Genomic DNA, 20,384 nt, shown 5'->3' on the forward strand with positions numbered 1-20,384 from the left:
CAGCAGCCATCTCATCCTCTGTCGTCCCCTTCTCCTCCAGCCCCAATCCCTCCCAGCATCAGGGTCTTTTCCAGTGAGTCAACTCTTCGCATGAGGTGGCCAAAGTACTGGAATTTCAGCTTTAGCATCATTCCTTCCAAAGAACACCCAGGACTGATCTCCTTTAGAATGGACTGGTTGGATCTCCTTGCAGTCCAAGGGACTCTCAAGAGTCTTCTCCAACACCACAGTTCAAAAGTATCAATTCTTGGGTGCTCAGCCTTCTTCGCAGTCCAACTCTCACATCCATACATGACCACAGGAAAAACCATAGCCTTGACTAAATGGACCTTTGTTGGCAAAGTAATGTCTCTGCTTTTGAATATGCTATCTAGGTTGGTCATAACTTTCCTTCCAAGGAGTAAGCGTCTTTTAATTTCATGGCTGCAATCACCATCTGCAATGATTTTGGAATCCCAAAAAATAAAGTCTGACACTGCTTCCACTGTTTCCCCATCTATACTGTATGTCAAATATATATTTTTCCTCCTTTGGTAACCATAAACCTTTTGAGGTTGACCTTCCACACAATAAACATGGAGACTGGTTTCCTTTGTGGAGGATCCATACACACAGGCATATTCCTTCCCTGGTCCTCCATCCAAAGGTTCAATGTCCTCTCAATTGTATAAATCGGAATGGCTCCATATCATGGTCCCAAAGACATCTTCACTGGAAGGTTGGATATGGAGAAAGTTTGAAGATCTATTTTAGGAAAATTCCGAGAGAGTTCAGGTTTCCTCCTGGCATACAGTCAGTTAGCTGTAACCATGACAACCACTATGCAGTGACAACACCTGGCATTGCCGCTTCCCTTCTTTCCAAGCTCAAGGCTGCTTTCCTAAGACTGAGATTGACTTCGCCTTGGTTTCCTTTAGCTCTCCAAAGTGATACCAGGCCCCGTGAGGTTCCTAGGCCCAGAGACTTTCTGTGACGTCCCTTTCTTTGATTATAGGAAACAGCCTTCATTTAGCCTCTGTGACCTTCCCTGAGTTCCCATAGGTAGAGTCAAGCAGTTCTTAATTAGGGTAAGAAGGGGATCCAAGCCAGGGAGAAACAAACAGTCACGAGAAACAGCGGCGCAACCTTGGGGCAAGATCCTGGTTCCCAATCAATCTAAACTCACAACAATATCTTTGAGCTATTTTGAAGACGCTGAAGCCCCTTTCAGGTGGGAGCAGTGGGGGATTAACAATGGCGTGCTGCCCACAAGCAGGCAGACCCCAGGCCAGATGGACCCGAATACTGATGCTGCTGCCGACTTACCTCACCACCAACCCATCGGGAGAATCTCCGCGAGCAGATAGCTCCCTCTCTGACAATTACTGAGAAATTCTCACTATCGTCTCTAAGCTGGTACATGGGATTTTGAGTGTATTACCCCACTGTGGCCTCCTCTGCCAGGCAAAGCAATAAGGCTATCCTTTTCTACTTCACCCAAAACTCTGTCTCTGAGATTGGATTTGGTACCAGTGAATGGAGAAGTTGAGCTTTTGGCATCAAAAGTGTGCATTACAATTTCATCTTCCTCTCTCCTTTTTATCTGCCTTTTCATCCGTTTTTCTCTCCAAATGCAGTCAAACCTAAGTACAAATACAAGCTCTGTCTGTTACTGGCAGGGTCTCCTCCAGTAAGATATTTAACTTCTCCAGACAGTTTCCTCTTCTGTAATAGAGGGGAGATAAACTAACCTGCAGGAGATAAACTAACCTAACCTTCATAACCTGATGTTATGAACATCCAATCAGTGACGTGTGAAAGGCTGTCAGCAGAGTGCTTGAGCCACAGGAGAATTTCAGCAAATGTCAGCTCCTCTGCCCTTATACTCTATGCTAATTGTAAAAAGAATAGAAAATACAGAATAGGATCAAAATAACAATGACTTTGAAAATTAGCTTTTAGACCACACAAACTTGAATATTATTAAAAAGACGCTTTAAGAAAATGTACTTTACATTATTCATTATATTGAATGAATGAATGCAAATATTATAAAATACCAATGGTGTAAAAAAAGTAATTAAATGATTTCTTCTTTAAAAGCTTTAGTTACAGATTCCAAACATAAATCTGTGAAGATTTGCTTACTTTTATTAGAGACTGCCTTGGTTCCTAGGTTAATACAAAGATTTTAAAAATCCATTTGTATTATTGAAATATAGAGTTTCCTGGTATTAAACAAACTGAGATAAACAAACAGTTCATATTTTCTGTTTAGAGTGTAAACAGAGATCAAATCCTTAATGTTCTACTTGATCTTGTTGCTCAGTTGCTAAATTGTGTCTGGCTCTTTGCGACCTCACGGACTGCAGCATGCCAGACTCCCCTGCCCTTCACCTACTTGACCTTCCCTCTAGCAAATACTTGCCCAGCAAGCCTAGAATAATGGAGCTGGAAGGTGGGCACACGTGCACTTTACAGACCTCACCTCAGAGGGGCTGGATAGCTATTCACCTCTCCTTAGTCTCAAACAGAAAGTAAGGAGAAGACTTGATTCATCCCAATGACAGTTTACAATCCTGATCTCCCATGCAGAGTTAGGGGGACCTTAATGGATCTCTTGATTGGATCCCACAGCCAGAGAACACTGGCTCCCTGAAAGCAAGCGTAAGTAATCAACAGCACATTGTGAAATGCCATTTGGAGCAAACAAGAAGCCAGAGGCAATTGCAGAATGGCTTGAAAAATGACTGGCCTGTCCTCTGAACTCATCGCCTGACCGGAAAGGAAAACCAAGCAACAGAGAAAGTGGGTCAATGATTTCTTCATTGGTTCTCTGGTTAAACCAACTACTAAGTGAGGATATTTCTCAATTACAAATCTCTGAATGACTAACTAACCACATATCTTTATATACAGATATTTTTTTAATTAAAAAAATTTAAATATATGTGTGTGCATGTGTGTATACATATAAAAAATATATAGAGAGAGAGAGATAAATAGAAAAGGTGGCCACTCCCCTGCCTCCAACCTTTATCCTCTCCCTAGTGGTTCCAGTTTGCCAGTCAGAGTCACTGATGCCAGGAGACAGAGGTCTGTGTTTCCTGACTGAGCTTTTAAAATGTACATCCCCAGGAAGGAAGGGAGGGAGGCAGGCATGCAGGTGGAAGGATTTAAAGTTGCTGATCAAAAATTCCCTTCACTCAAAAGCCTGAATATTGACTTAATGTTTTTAAGTTGCTTAAATATCGGACAGATAACCATTTGCTTTATTGTTGTTCAGCGGCTCAGTCAAGTCCTCCTCTTTGCGACTCCATGGACTACAACATGCCAGGCCTACTCAACTTCTCTGTTAACTCCAGGACATGGGTTGCTCACACATCAGTGTGAATTACTCAGAGCCAGTGGCCCCGAAGCACAATGATGGGCCATTATCTATGAAGAGCTCCTTGTGTTTCCTGCATTCTACGTTAACTTATGTCACAGAATCGTCACCATCAGAGCTGAAACGTGTTTAAGTATATTATATAAGGAAATCAGAAAGGAAGAGACACTTCCTGAATCACATCACTTGGTAACAGATGGGGCTGGGATTTGAATCCAGTTTGAAGCCGGATGTGTGCTTATTGAAGGGAAGGGCTGAAAAAGCCTAGAACCCAGGGAGGGAGCAGAGAACACAGAAGAAAAGGTGAGAAAAGCAAGCTTGGGGGGTTCCCAATTTGCCTGTGGCATTGCGTGTACTCAGAGTGCCAGGAAGCTCCCCGGGGCTTCAGTCCCTGAGACCCAGACCCAGACGACGAAGTGGTACCCACCACGGCCGGCAGCGTTACTGCCTGCCCAGTCCCAAACTACAAATTCCTGACTTGGACAAAATTGCAAAACACATTTTTGTGTGCAAGCCTGAGGAGCATCCCACCATCTAAAACTTGATCTCTGCAAAATGTGGATCCTGAGAAATGGAGTATTTCCTGCCTGAATAGCAAACAAGGATGTCGCAGTCATCAGCAACGGCATCTGCCACAACTGCAGATGGTGAGCTGCTGAGCCCCGAGGGAGGTCCTGAAGGAAGTAATAAATACCATTTCAGTTCAGTTCAGTTCAGTCGCTCGGTCGTGTCCGACTCTTCGTCCCCTTCTCTTCCTGCCCTCAATCTTTCCCAGCATCAGGGTCTTTCCCAATGAGTCAGTTCTTCGCATCAGGTGGCCAAAGTGATTGCAGTTTCAACTTCAGCATCAGTCCTTCCAATGAATATTCAGGACTGATTTCCTTCAGGATTGACTGGCTGGATCTCCTTGCAGTCCAAGGGACACAAGAGTCTTCTCCACAGTTCAAAAGCATCAATTCTTCAGCACTCAGCTCTCCTTATGGTCCATCTCTCACATCCATACATGACTACTGGAAAAACCTACCTCTTAGCAGCCATCAGACTGAGTCCACTCCCTAAGGTGAGCCCTTAGGGAACTCAGGATATGAAAACACAGGAAACTGGCCCCAGATAGGTGAGGTGCAGATCAAAGCAAAGACTGCAGTGAGACCAAACTCTGGCATCTTCCTATGCAAAGAAAAGCCCTAGCTGCCTTAACTTGAGATATCTGGTTTTCCTTTAATTAACTAACAATACTTTTTTGACATTCAGACATCTGCCCCTTGTTGCAAAACTTCTATATCATCTAGCTTTCTGCTCAGCCTCTCTAAGCTATTCTCTTTGGGTTTGAGATACTGCCTCCCAGGTTTGAAGTCCTAAAAATTCCCACCGAATAAAACATGACTCTCAACTATTAGGCTGCAGTACCACAGTGCCCTCACCTACAGACTGTCACACTGAGTGAAGTAAGACAAAGAAGGTCAAATATCATAGGATACAACTTACATGTAGAATCTAGCCTACTGGGCTGCTGTCCATAGGGTCGCACAGAGTCGGACACGACTGAAGCGACTTAGCATGCATGCATGCATCGGAGAAGGAAATGGCAACCCACTCCAGTGTTCTTGCCTGGAGAATCCCAGGGACAGAGGAGCCTGGTGGGCTGCTGTCCATAGGGTGGCACAGAGTCGGACACGACTGAAGCGACTTAGCAGCAACAGGAGAATCTATAAAAATGGTACAAATGAACTTATTTACAAAACAGAAACAGAGTCACCGATGTAGAAACAATTCTACAGTTACAGGGTGGGGGAGAGTGGAGAAGGGAGGGGGAGGAATAAAATGAAAGATCGGGATTGACATATAAACACTACATGCCTGAAGAACTATGGACAGAGGTTCATAACACTGTACAGGAGGCAGTGATCAAAACCATCCCCAAGAAAAAGACATGCGAGAAGGCAAAGTAGTTGTCTGAGGAGGCCTTACAAATAGCTGTGAAAAGAAGAGAAGTGAAAGGCGAAAGGGAAAGATATACCCAACTGAATGCAGAGCTCCAGAGAATAGCAAGGAGAGATAAGAAAGCCTTCTTAAGTGAATAATGCAAAGAAATAGAGGAAAACAATAGAATGGGAAAGACTAGAGATCTCTTCAAGAAAATTGGAGATACCAAGGGAATATTTCATTCAAAGATGAACACAATAAAGAACAGAAACACCAAGGACCTAATAGAAGCAGAATAGATTAAAAAGAGGTGGCAAAAATACATACAAGAACTACACAGAAAAGGTTTTAATGACCCGGATAACCACAATAGTGTGGCCACTCACCTAGAGCCAGACAACCTTAAGCATGAAGCCAAGTGGGCCTTCAAAAGCATCACTATGAACAAAGCTAGTGGAGGTGACGGAATTTCAGCTAAGCTATTTCAAATCGTAAAAGATGCTGCTGCTAAAGTGCTGCACTCAATATGTCAGCAAATTCGGAAAACTCAGCAGTGGCCGCAGGACTGAAAAAAGTCAATTTTCATTCCAATCCAAAATAAAGGCAATGCCAAAGAATATTCAAACAGCCGCATAGTTGCACTTATCTTACACGCTAGCAAAGTAATGCTCAAAATCCTTCAAGCTAGGCTTTAACAGTACATGAACTGAGAACTTTCAGATATACAAGCTGGATTTAGAAAAGGCAGAGAAACCAGAGATCAAATTGGCAACATCCATTGGATCATAGAAAAAGCAAGGGAATTCCAGAAAAACACCTACTTCTGTTTCATTGACTATGCTGAAGCCTTTGCATAGATCACAACCAATTATGGAAAATTCTTAAAAAGATGGGAATACCAGACTACCTTACCTGTCTCCTGAGAAACCTGTATGGACAACAGTTAGAAGCGGACATGAGACAAGAGTGGTTCCAAACTGGGAGAGGAGTACAGCAAGCTGTATATCGTCACCCTACTTGTTTTACGTCTATGCAGAGTACATCAAGCAAAATGGCGGCTGGATGAATTATGAGCTGGAATCAAGACTGCCTGGAGTACTATCAATAACCTCAGATATGCAAATGATACCACTCTAATGGCATAAAGCAAAGAGGAACTAAAGAGCCTCTTGATGTGAAAGAGGAGAGTGAAAAAAGCTGGCTTAAAACTCAACATTCAAAAACCTGAGATCATGGCAACCAATCCCATCACTTCACAGCAAATAGATGGGGAAAAAGTGGAAGCAGTGACAGATTTTATTTTCTTGAACTCCAAAATCACTTCAGATGGTGACTACAGCTATGAAATTAAAAGAGCCTTGCTTCTTGGAAGGAAAGCTATGACAAACCTAGACAGCATATTAAAAAGCAAAGACATCTCTTTGTTAACAAAGGTCCTTATAGTTAAAGCTATGGTTTTTCTAGTAGTCATGTATGGATGTGAGAGTTGAAAGATCAAGAAGGCTGAGCGCCTAAGCATTGATGCTTTCGAAACTGTGTGAAGACTCTTGAGAGCCCCTTGGACTGCAAGGAGATCAAACCAGTCAATTTTAAAGGAAATAAACCCTGAATATTCATTAGAAGGACTGATGGCTGAAGCTCCACCACTTTGGCCACCTGATGCAAAAAGCTGTCTCACTGGAAAAGACCCTGATGCTGGGAAAGATTGAGAGCAGGAGAAGAAGGGGCAACAGAAGAGGAGGGGGTTGGATGGCATCACCAACTCAATGGACATGAATTAAGCAAATTCCGGGAGATAGTGAAGGACAGGGAAGCCTGTGGTGCTGCAGTCCATGGAGTCACAAAGAGTCAAGCATGACTTAATGACCAAACAACAACAGCAATATATAAAATTGGTAACTAAAAAGGACCTGTGAATTCTACTCAATACTCTGTAATGACCTATGTGGGAAAATAATCTAAAAACTAATTCAATTTGCTTTACAGCAGAAACACAACAATGTAAATCAAACATATTCCAATTAAAAAAATAAATAATAAAATGAGTCCCCTGCGCACATGGGGCTTCCCTGGTGACTCGGTGGTAAAGAATCCACCTGCCAATGCAGGAGATGTGTACTACATCCCTGGGCTGGGAATATCCCCTGGAGGAGGAAATGGCAACCCAGTCCAGTATTCTTACCTGGAGAATCCCATGGACAGAGGAGCCTGGCCAGCTACAGTCCATGGGGTCACACAAGAGTCAGATACAATGGAACACACACATACACACACGCACACCTCTGTGTGTGATGCTGCTAAAGAAGAAAATAACCGCAGTATCCCTAAAAAAGGAAGGCAGCCTCATTCTCTCAATTTTCTGAAAGGAAGCTTGGACTACATTTTCTCTTCCCCTCTTTTGGAGATCCATTTACAAACACCCAGAAGATGTCAAAAGCCATCTCAAATCCTACACACATCACATGTATTTGTTCTTACAGCTGCTTTGCAGAAAAAGGTAAAGTCTCAAGACAAATTGGAACAGGTGACTAAATCATTCTTCGACAAAATTCTCTAGAAGTGATAAGCAGAGGGGGAGGAATTCATGGAACAAGCAAGCAACATCTGCTTTTGTCTAACCATGCTTCTTGCCAGCAGCACTTACTTATTAAGTAAGTGACTGAGCCACTGCATACACAGCTATAGACCACTGCCCACCCCAACACACAGTCACATCAGGCTCCATTAGGCACCAACACACTTTAGTGCCTTTTATATCTAATTAATCTACAAGAAAAAAATGTGAACTGCTAAGTGCAACAAGGAGCAACTTTGCCAATACTTACAAATTGGCAAGATGAGTATGTTTACCCCCAAAATAGGTACCCATTAACTAGCGAGGGCTTCTAGAACATCTGCTTTGTTATCTCTCCTTCACTACTGTGAGTTCTTTGACTAGGGAGGAAGTTTTCCTCCACCGTCTTTGAGTCCCTGGCTGGGTCTAAAAATTAAAGCTGACAGACTACGAGGGGAAAACCATGCAAATTGTATTGAATTTGTATATGTACATGAGAACCTACACAAGAGAATGAAGATCCAAAGAAGGGGCCAGAGGAGGAAGCTCTTATACCTTGTAGACAAAGAAACAATACATTTGTGAAGAATTGGCAAGACACAGCGATCTGAACTAGGGGTATAATTGCACTAGGGCTAGCTAATCCGTATACTCTTTAACGAGGAAGATAAGTGTTAGTTCAATAAGGTTTATTTGCAGAGTCCTCTGGTGCTGGCTCTGGGCTGATAGAGTCTATTTCTAGCAAAAATTTATTTCCTACCTTTAAGCAGGGAAGGGGGAGCTTTTTCCATGTTTGAACGTGAAAGTGTTGGTCGTTCAGTCGTGTCAGGCTCTTGGTGACCCCATGGACTGTAGTCTGCAAGCCTCCTCAGACCATGGAATTCTCACTCCAAGAATACTGGAGTGAGTTACCACTCCCTTCTCCAGGGGATCTTCCCGACCCAAGGATCAAACCTGGGTCTCCTGTGTTGCAGGCAGATTCTATGTTTACTGCTTCTTAATCGCCTTCCTTTATCAAATGGTACATTCCCCTAGCTGTGATGATCTCCATGTGATGCAGAAAGTCCAATTCCCAGATAATCTAGTGCTAATCTCAGATCAAAACATTGGGATACAGCCTGAGTCTGTACCCGTATCACCCCCATGCCTATGTTCTTAGCTCTCCTGAATCTGTTCATCCCAGTTTGATCACTAGCTTAGTAATGGCTCAACAAGAAAACTTGTCTTTTTTTTCCTTTGTATCTTTATAAAGTTTCAGCCTTGGAAACACAGTCAGTACTCAACACATTTCTGACAGAACAGCTTTTGATTTTGGGTAATGAGAAATTGAGAATATCACACGTTTGGTTTGGAGAAACTGTCTCAATCTCTTGTGACGTCCTCTATCTTGAAGTACCTATATTCTAATTCACCTGGGATCCGTGAAGCCCCTAAAACTGCATGTAAAATTTTTCAGTGTTTTCATTTTTCAGAAGGTAGAGTCAATCACTTTTACTAGATTCTCAAGGGGGACAATGAGGAAAATAAAGTTAACCCATATCACTATAGTTAGTCTCGTAAAGAAAGATTCAGACATAAATAGGCCCCCACTTATTAGCTGTGTGATCCATGGCAAGTCACTCAGTTTCTTTAATGCCTTACTTTCCTTTTCTATAAAATGGAGATAATAGCAGCAACCACTTTACAATGGTAGACAAGGTAATTCGAATGACAACCCACTACTGAGGACAGCTATACAAATGGGACAAAAATATGCTTAAAAATATCAAAGAATTAAAAAGAGACTTCACCTGGGAAAGTAGCTCAGAGACAAGAACCCGACTTGTTGGGGGTGGGGGCGGGCACTATTATTTGCTCCTTCCCAAAGGGGCTTCTGAGTGGCTGAGAGTCGGGATATACTTTTAGTAGAATTTAGTGGCTTCCCTGGTGACTCAGATGGTAAAGAATCCATCTGCAACGAGAGAGACTCAGGTTCAACTCCTGGTTCAGGAAGATGCCCTGGGGAAAGGCGTGGCTACCCACTCCAGTGTTCTTGCCTGGAGAATTCCTTGGACAGGGGAGCCTGACGGGCTACAATCCATGGGATTGCAAAGAGTTGGACACAACTGAGAGACTTTCACTTTCACTTTTTAGCAGAATTAGAGACTGGAAAGACAAGGAAAGCTATCAGCACCAGCAAAAAGTTGGAAAGTAATGGTGCTGTCTTTGGGTTGAGACCTTGGAGATCTACAACCTAATCATAAATGCCTATCTTAAGTAGGCAAAACTTCCCAGGTTAGAGTTCACTTTTGAAATACAGCAACACCTAAAAATAGTTATTTTGGTTTCTAACTGGAAGAAAAAAATTATCTCTTACACCATCTTCTATTTCAGATTACTTCTGCAAAGTAAGAGTACAATGTCCAGTACATAATGAAAAGCAACCAGGCATAACAGCATGAATGAAAATTAGAAGAAATCACAGGCAACAGAACAGACCACAAAGGCTTAAGATATTGCAGTTCAGAGAAACTTTAATGAATGGGTAGGCTTAACAGGTTAAATGCAGTTAAATAGACAGTGAATTGGAACATAGATCAGAAGAAAATAACCAAAATGAACCAAATAAAATTCAGAAGGTAACAAGACATAGAAGATACAATGATGTCTGCTGCTGCTAAGTCACTTCAGTCGTGTCCGACTCTGTGCGACCCCATAGATGGCAGCCCACCAGGCTTCCCCCGTCCCTGGGATTCTCCAGGCAAGAACACTGGAGTGGGTTGCCATTTCCTTCTCCGATGCATGAAAGTGAAGAGTGAAAGTGAAGTCACTCAGTCGTGTCCGACCCTCAGCGACCCCATGGACTGCAGCCTACCAGGCTCTTCTGTCCATGGGATTTTCCAGGCAAGAGTACTGGAGTAGGGTGCCATCACCTTCTCCAGGATGAAGTTTACAAAGCTAATAACGATGGATCAAAGAAGTCCTACCACCTCATGCAGTGTTTTTTAAAAATCAACAAATAGCTGGATCCTATCAAAACTGTAGAAAACCAAAGTCAAAGAGAAAACTATAAAAGCAGATGGAGAAAAAGACATATTCTTACAAGGAAGCAATCATCAGAGTGATAGTTTCCTTTTCCAGAAAAAGAAAAGACAAATCAGAAGACAATGTAACAGTATCTTAACCAAGTTTTAAAGAATTAACTGCCAACCATTCAAACCAGAAATGTACTTTAAGAATGAAAGCATAATGAATACATTTTCAGCTATAAAAAAACTGAGAAAATCTGTCACCAGTAGACTCTCACTAAGGGAAAGAGTAAAGGATGTTTTTCAGGCAGCATAAAAATGATTCCAAAAAACAGTACAGAAAAAAAGGAAAGAACAACAAAAATGGTAAACATATGCAGAAGTCTAACTGAATACAGACTTTAAAAAGTAGTAGTAACGATATGTTCTTGTGTTGAAAATATATAAAAAATAAAATACATTACAACAATGGCATATACATTGCAGAATGGGGGGGGCTAAATGGAGTGAAAGAAGTCAAAGTCCTTGTATTATCTAGGAAAAGATTAAGAGTGCCAAGTTTAAAAAATGTTTAATAAAATGAAAATACCAGTTAACAACATATATTAAGTCAAGAATGCATTATAATCTCCATAGTAACCACTAAAAGAATAGAGAAGTGAATATAAAACTTCTAACAGAGGCTTAAAAATGTAAGCATTAAAAAAATATATAAAACAAAACAAAATGGGACTTCCCTGGTGGTCCAGTGGCTAAGACCCTATGCTCCCAATGCAGAGGACATGGGTTCAATCCCTAGTCAAGAAACTAGATCACACATGTCCCAACTAAGGGTTCACATGCCACCAGATGGAGTTAAAAAAATATATAATTTTTAAAAAGAACAAAACAAAAACCCATATTCTACCAAAGGCAAGGAAGGAAGGCAAAAAAGAACACTGAGCAGACAGAAAAAATAGAAAGCATTTAATCACTGCAGGTGGTGACTATAGCCGTGAAATTAAAAGACGCTTGCTCCTTGGAAGAAAAGTTATCACCAACCTAGACAGCTTATTCGGAGAAGGCAATGGCAACCCACTCCAGTACTCTTGCCTGGAAAATCCCATGTGGTGTCGCACAGAGTCGGACATGACTGAAGCGACTTAGCAGCAGCAGCAGCAGCAGACAGCTTATTAAAAAGCAGAGACATTACTTTACCAACAAAGGTCCGTCTAGTCAAAGCCATGGTTTTTCCGGTAGTCATGTATAGATGTGAGAGTCGGACTATAAAAAGAGCTGAGCGCCGAAGAATTGATGCTTTTGAACTGTGGTGCTGGAGAAGACTCTTGAGAGTCCCTTGGACAGTGAGGAGATCCAACCACTCCATCCTAAAGGAGATCAGCCCTGAATATTCATTGCAAGGACTGATGTTGAAGCTGAAACTCCAATACTTTGGCCATCTGATGTGAAGAACTGACTCATTTGAAAAGACCCTGATGCTGGGAAAGATTGAAGGCAGAAGAGAAGGACAGAGGATGAGACGGTTGCATGGCACCACCAACTCAATGGACATGAGTTTGAGTAAACTCCGGGAGTTGGCGATGGACAGGGAAGTCTGGTGTGCTGTAGTCCACCGGGTCACAAAGAGTCAGACAAGTCTAAGCGACCTCACTGAAATAAGATAATTTAAACCTAAGTCACATGTATTAATACATTGCCTATATAATCCAATTAAGGTGAAGATTTTCAAACTGGATTAAGAAAAAGAAATCAACATCTATTACTTATAAAAGACATATAAAATAAATGGCTATGGAAAGGCTGAAAGTAAAAATATGAAAAAGATAACCATACAAAGATTAGCCAAATCAATCTCTCGTTAACTATAATGATAAAGCAAAAAGCAATTCTGGAGATATAGACAAACACTCCCTAATGATAAAATGTTCAATCCACCAGAAATATACAATTATAAATGTATACAGTCCTAAAGATAAAGTATTAAAACATAAAAAGCAAAAATTGGAAGTATACTACAAAGACAAATGGTCTAAAACCATAATTACAGTAGAAGAACTGAACAGAAGCAGCTCAGTCGTGTCTGACTCTTTGAGATCCCATGGACTATACAGTCCATGGAATTCTCCAGGCCAGACTACTGGAGTGTAGACATCTTCCCAACCCAGGGATCGAACCCAAGTCTCCCACATTGCAGGCAGATTCTTTACCAGCTGAGCCATCAGAGAAGCTCAAATACAAGCAGCAAAGCTGGCCAACTGAATAAATAGAGCAATCGTCCAGCAACTGCAGAACACATTATTCTTCTCAAGCACAACATGTAACACTTACAAAAATTGACTATCAGCAGGGAATAAAACAAATCTTACTAAATTCCAAAGCACTGAAGTCAGTGCAGGTAAAGCCATACTTATAAGGAAAATTATCTAAAATGTATATATTAGAAAATAAGACTGAATATCAATTAACTAATATTTTCAAAAACTAGAAAAATAACAATATATACCCAAAGGAAACAGAAAATAATAAATGGCAGATATTAATGAAGTAGAAAATAAATGCAAACAAAAAAGATCAACAGGCCTAGAAGTTGATTCTTTATAAAAGACAAAATTGATAAATTCCTAGAAAGATTAAGAAAGAAAGCACAAATAACCAATGTCAAGAATAAAAAAGGAAGCTATTACTATACATCCTACAGACATTTAAAGACATGAGAATATCTTTAACAAACTTACGCCAATATAGTTGAAGATCTAAGATGAAAAATTACAAGAAATAAACTTATAAAATTGAAAGTAAAAGAAAAAGTTTTAAACATCTGAATGCTGTAATACCATTCAACAAACCCAAAAAGGACACTTCAAGGCCAGACAACTTCACCTGCGAGTTTTGCCAAACATGTCAAGGTTAAATAATACTACTCTCACACAAAATCTTCCAGAACTCCACAACTTACTTTTAAGGTCAGTATAATTTGATACCAAAATTTGACAAGGAAGTTAAGAAAAAGAAAAATTATAGGACTATTCTACTAACTTATTAGGATTCAAAAACTCTAAATAAAAGATTAACAAGTGATATTAATGAACATATAAAAACTAACATCATAGCCATGTTGGATTTATTTTATATATGCAAGTTTGATTTAACACCTGAAAAATCAGTTAATAAGTCAACACACTAACAGAATAAAAGAGAAAAATCAAATGATTACCTTAATATATATAGAAAAGCATTTGAAACAATTCAGCATCCACATATAATTAAAAACTTTTGGCAAACTAAGGATAAGAACTCCTTTTGAATGAAAAGAAAAAAATGATATAAAATTATGAAAAACAGTACAGAGATTCTTTAAATAAATAAAAAGAGTTACCATACGATCCAGCAAAACCACTCTTGGGCATATATCCAGAGAAAACTATAATTTGAAAAGATACATGCACCCCAGTGTTCACTGCAGCACTGTTTACAATAGCCCAAACACGGAAGCAACATAAATGTCCTCTGACAGATGAATGAACAAACAAGATGTAATATACATACACAACGGAATATTACTAAACCACAAAAAAGAATGAAATAATTCCAATTGCAGCAACATGGATGTATGTACAGGTTATCACACTCTGTGAAGACAGAGAAATAAAAATATCACATGACATCGCGTATATGCGGAATCCCCCAAAACGACACCAATGAACTTATTTACAAAGCAGAAATAGACTCACAGCAAAAACTAACTTATGGTTACTAAAGGGACAGGCGGGGGGCAGTTTGGGATTAACATATACACACTACTAAATATAAAATTTGAGAAGGCAATGGCACCCCACTCCAGTACTCTTGCCTGGAAAATCCCATGGGCGGAGGAGCCTGGTGGGCTGCCGTCTATGGGGTCGCACAGAGTCGGACACGACTGAAGTGACTTAGCAGCAGCAGCAAATATAAAATAAATAATCAACAAGGACCTACTGTATAACACAGGGAACTATACTCAATATCTTGTAATAATCTATAAGGGAAAATAATCTGAAAAGAATATATATATGCATGCGTGTTTAGTCGCTCAGTCGTATCCAACTCTTGGCAAACCCATGGACTGTAGCCCACCAGGCTCTCCTGTCCGTGGGATTTTCCAGGCAAGAATACTGAAGTGGGTTGCCATTTCCTACATACATATATATATAAGTAACTAGCATTAACTTCATAAATTAGCTAGGTTCTGGATACAAAGTCAATTAAAAAATATATATTTTTTTATATATATATTAGCAAATATAATAAATATATATATTAGCAAAGAACTTAGAAAAAATTTTTTAAAGAAACAATATACAGCAGACTATAAAATATCTAGTAATAAATCTAAGATGTGAAAGACCTTTAGAGAAAACTATGAAATATCTTTGAAAGAAATTTTGAAAGATCTAAATAGAGGAAAATACCATGTTCATGGACCAGAAGATTCAACATTATAAAGATATTAATTTTGCCCACTTATTTATAAACAACGCAATCTCAATCAAGATCACAACAGTGTAAATTTTTGTTGTTGCTGTTGTTCTGTTTTGGTGGAACTTAGTAGCTGATTCCAAAATGTTCTGTAAATGTGAAAGAGAATAGCCAAGAAACTCTTAAAGAACAAGATAAGAGGACTTGGTCTAATGAATATAAACTCCTGTTATAAAACTGCAGTGTGCTATTGGTGCAAAAATATTCTTACAAACAAAAGAAATGGACTAGAGAGCCCAAACACATATTGGAGCACTTGATTTACAAACACGGTAGCCCCACAGGGGCTATCTTGTAAGAACGGAGTGAGAACAGAATGGACTTAGCAGTAAATCATGCTGGGGCAACTGGATGTCCATAAATACTTTTTAAATTAAAACTTTAACCCTATCTCACACAGTATGCAAAAATTAATTCCCAGTGAATAAATTTGGGGGTAAATAAAAATTGGGGAGGTTAAAACTGAAAAGTCTTTGACTTCCCTAGTTACCCACTCATTAAAATTCTGTGCTTTGTGCTTCCACCGCAAGGGATGAAGGTTTGAGTCCTGGTTGGGGAAGTTCCCCATGCCGCATAGTACAGCCAGAAAAGAAAAAACAAAAAAATCCCCAAAAGTTCTAGAAGATAACATAGAAGTCTATGTTCATAACCTCAGAGTAAGAAAAGACTTATTGAACAGGATGTAATAAAACACTAACCATAGAGAAAAAAAGACTATTAAGGACTTGGATTTTTAAAATTAAGAACCTCTTTTCATCCTTAAGGGTGAATAGGCAAGCAACTGAATGAAGACTGTGCCACATGTACAGCCAACAATGAGCTCACATTCAGAATATATTTTAAAATACCTACAAATCAGTATGAAAAAACCCAAACAACCCAATTACAAAGTGGTCAAGAGACCTGAACAATCATGTCACAAGACAAGAAGGTGCTCAATCTCATCAGTAAGGAAAAAGCAAATTAACTCCACAATACGAAAAACCACCAAAAAGAGGCTAAAATTACAAAGACTGACAATGTTGGCAAGGATAAGGAGCAAGGGAAATTCCCATTTGCCGCGGGTGGGAGTATATTGGTACAACTACTTTGGAAAACAGTTTGGTATTATCTATTAAAGTTGATGAGGCATACAACCTACAAGCTGACAATTCCTTCCCTGAGTGCACGTCCACAGGCCCCCAAAAACACAAATAAGAATTGCTCCAAGGAAGAGCCATTTAGGACCCCATGGTGGATCTGTCTCTTTGCTTTTCATTGCTTTTGTTATTATAATCATACATAATGACCTTCCTCAGGGAGCCCTGTGGCTCTGCCTTAAAGAGATTAACACATCCCCTCCCTAAGGTTGGCCATTCCAGACAATAGTATTTAACTCCTCAACTCCTCCCCTTTTCTGTCCCATAAAAGAACTGGATTCCAGACCCCACTCAGATGTTTATCTTGAGACATTAGTCTGCCATCTTGTCCTTCAGCCACGTTTCTGAATAAGGTTGTTTTCCTTGCCTCAACACCTCGTCTCTTGGTTAACTGGCCTGTTGTGCAGCAGAATGACAACAGCCACCTTATCCACAGACCCCAAATAACCATCCAACAACAAATTTATCAAGAACAGTTGATAAATTTGGCTAACAGTTTTCCACACAGCATGGGGAAATGAATTCCAGTCACAAAGAATCTAGACACTTGTCAATACATAATCCATGATGCCATTCATTCCTTGATCAAAAAAAGACAAGCAAAACCAAAACACTGTATTTAGAGATAGGCTCTTTGTCACAAAAACTATAAAGAAAAATGAAGAAGTGTTTACCAAAAAAACATCAAGATAGATTTTTTGTTCGTTTGTTTTTTCACCTTCGGTCGATGATGAGCAGTGATTGGCAGAAGGCCACGTGGGGGAATTCAGTTTTTATACTGGTGTTGGTTACAAGATGTTACTTGGATAAGTCATTGCACTCTGCATCTCTATTTTGTGCATATATGTGTATGAAATTTCAGTTAAAGGGGATTAATAAATCAAATGCATCTACAATCTAAAAAAAAATCTCATGTCAATACCTATGTATACTGTTTGGAATCAAAAAGAGAATACTCTTAAGGGGGAAGGGGAGTATCCTCACTGTGGCCCATTGTTTTAGCTTTGGTGCTAACATCTTACCAAGCACCCTGGACCACTGAGCACTTCTGACTAGTTCAGGTTGCCTACTCACCCATCATGCATTTGATCAGCACTGCTCCAGATAATGCACATTACATAAGGGTCCTGAGATCTTCTAGAAAATCTCCGATAACTGATACCCAACACTTGCTCTTCCTTCCTCTCCTCACAGGCTGATTTTCTTTCTTCAGTTCTCAGCTCCAGTGTCATTTCTAGAGGGAACCTTTCCTTCCTCCCACTCCCACCAGGAAAGGGGTAACCAACATGGTATTCCTCTGCTTGGACTTCAGTGCTGGTCATTCTCAGTTTGCACCTATCTCCCCGATCCATCCCTGGGAGGCTGAGTCCTGATCCTAGATCACCAGGACAGCCCATCCAGCCGGTTTCTATTGGGTCCCACAGATGACAGGCAAGGGCAGAAACTTGGAGGCAGGGAGAAGAAAGAAGCTGGGCATGTCCTCCACGCCCCTTTTTGCTGGGGTCTCTGTCCTTGGGGCTGGCAGCTCCTCTGGAGGCCCAAACTGTTCCTGCCTGGCTTGGGCTCACTTGGTCTCCGGCAGCATCATTCCTGCCACCTTCTCTGTACCTTTCACTGGTTCTGCTAACCCTGCCTCCATCCAAGTTGCCTTTTCACTAAACTCTCTTCGTTTGAACTAGGTTAGATTGTTTTCTGCTGAGACAGTGGCGATTTTATATTAATTTATAGGACAATTTTCTCAGCATCTGTCTTCTCCCAATAGGCTCTGAGCTTCATGACACTGGTACTTCAGAAGTGACTAACCAATGTTTTAAATGATATGGTGAGTTAATAAATGCATGAATGAGCCCACATTAGAAATGGAATACTATGCATTATACAAGAATTTCTAAAATGTCCTTGCTTCATTTGATGTGGCACCAATTTATCTGGGGAAACATTTTTCCTATATTGGTTGAAAATAACCTTTATTGACAGGAATATTTTTACTGATTTCAATTATTCTAACAATAACTATTAACAGGTATAATTTCTCAATTAAGAAGTTAAGTTTATCTATCTGTAATAAGTCATCAATGATGAGAGTCCAAGTGGACTGCAGTTAATTGTAGCTCCAAGAGTTAGTGGGAACACAGTAAAAATGTTAACTAGAAAAAGATTTAGGGACTTCCCTGGTGGCCCAATGATTGGGACTTTGCCTTCCAATCCTTGATAGGGGAGCTAAGACCCCACAAGCCTTGAGGCCAAAACACCAAAACATAAAACAAAAACAATACTGCAACAAATCTAATAAAGATTTTTCAAATGGTCCACATCAAAAACAAACTCTTAAAGATAGACTTTGCATCTTATTTTTTATAACCTATTGCAAATGACTGTAGAAAATAAATACTCAGTAGTTCATGGTGTGAGAAGGGTTATCTCCAGGCTGGAGATGTTGTTAATAACATATACTATCTACATTGCTGCTTTAGACTTTAAGGACAATCCGGGCTGATACCAATATTAAATATGCAAGTTTCATATTAATACATATTGTTAAACAAGTTCTACAAAATGAACTGGAAAATTATGATTCTAGGACACTAGTCAGAATTTCTGGAACACAATATGGAGCTCTGCAGATTCCCCAGAAAAAGTGCCCGAAAATTAGATTACCTAGAGGTGATCTGATGCACTAGCAAGACCTTTCAAACCAGTAGCTATGGTCCAGTGTGACCCTTGAACTTCAGCCTTGAGAAAACCAGTTCATACATTAGAATCACAACTAAATACATACTCTGTCAAGAATTTTTAGTTTATAGCAAGGCATTTTGGAAAGCAACAATTTACAAGCTCCAAGTGGGGGATGTATTCTGAACTCTGAAGAGATCAAGGTTCATCTCTTTTCTGCAATCACTCTCCTGTTTCTTCTGCTAACTTCTTCATTGTAAAAAATATCCTTATTCTGTTCATTCTAACCAAGAGACAGAGGGAAGGGTCCGATTTCTCTAGTACAGTATGAGTTCAAGATTATCTGTCATCTCCCGCCACCCAAACTAGTTAGTAAAGGGAGACCTTTCTGATATCTCTTGGGATAGAGGGTAGGGGTCTGGTTTTACAAACTGGAATTAGATGGCATGGTTTTAGTACTAGTCACAATAAAAAATACCTCGTGAGGGGGTTTGCGGAAGTGATTAAGTTAAAACAGTTAAAATGCAGTTACACTTCTAATTACTTTATAACCAGATAACTTGCTTCATTATGCCCAATTAGGTGTAACAAAAACAATATTCCTTTTTCCTTCCTTTTTCCTTTTCTCTTCAGTCATAACTAACATAGGAAATGACCACACCAGCTCTTTACTGATTGCTTCCCTGGAAACAAAAGAGCATTTTATACCTGATCCTGCCATTACCAGTAAAGAGAATGAAGCAAAAATTAACTGTCCTTCCCCTCTCTTGCCCATACGGGAAGTACAGCATTCAGTTCCTAAGCACTGATGCTCCCCTCACCCCAGACTCTCTCATCTCCATTCCCATCAACATCACCCACTTACGGGGCGCCCGGTACACGAAGGGCCCCGTCGCCCGACAGGATTAGCAAAAAAGCACCTCATTCAGTCTGAATATGACATCTCCTGATGTTTTCCACGCAGCAAAGCGGGGCGGGCGGCCCAACCCCTAGGGACAGGGCGGCGTCTCGGGTGCCCGCAGCCCAGGACCGCGGGCGGCGCCGCAGAGCTCCCGGCCCCCACCCGCAGGTCCTTACCCGCCAGTCCGCCGCCGCCGCCTCCATCGCCCGAGTGCCCCTTCCTCCGCTGCAGGATGAAGTAAGGGTTGGCTCTCTCGGTGATCCACAGCGCGTTGGCCAGCAGCACCTCTTCGGGGTTCACCCAC

General features: G+C 40.5%; 1 protein-coding gene across 1 annotated transcript in view; it reads right to left on the reverse strand.

Annotated features, from left to right (window-relative positions):
• Positions 1 to 20,383, reverse strand: part of TBC1D9 (TBC1 domain family, member 9 (with GRAM domain)) — a gene marked incomplete at its 5' end in the record, with an annotated part of 135,646 nt that extends 115,263 nt beyond the window's left edge. The window contains one exon of the mRNA XM_010830316.1: positions 20,257 to 20,383. Within this exon, the coding sequence (XP_010828618.1) occupies positions 20,257 to 20,383 (127 nt within the window). The remainder of the gene's footprint in view (positions 1 to 20,256) is intronic.
• Between the last annotated feature and the right edge of the window lies 1 nt (position 20,384).

The sequence above is a fragment of the Bison bison genome, unplaced genomic scaffold (genome assembly GCF_000754665.1).
Source record: "Bison bison bison isolate TAMUID 2011002044 unplaced genomic scaffold, Bison_UMD1.0 scf7180017864517, whole genome shotgun sequence".
Lineage (NCBI taxonomy): Eukaryota > Metazoa > Chordata > Mammalia > Artiodactyla > Bovidae > Bison > Bison bison.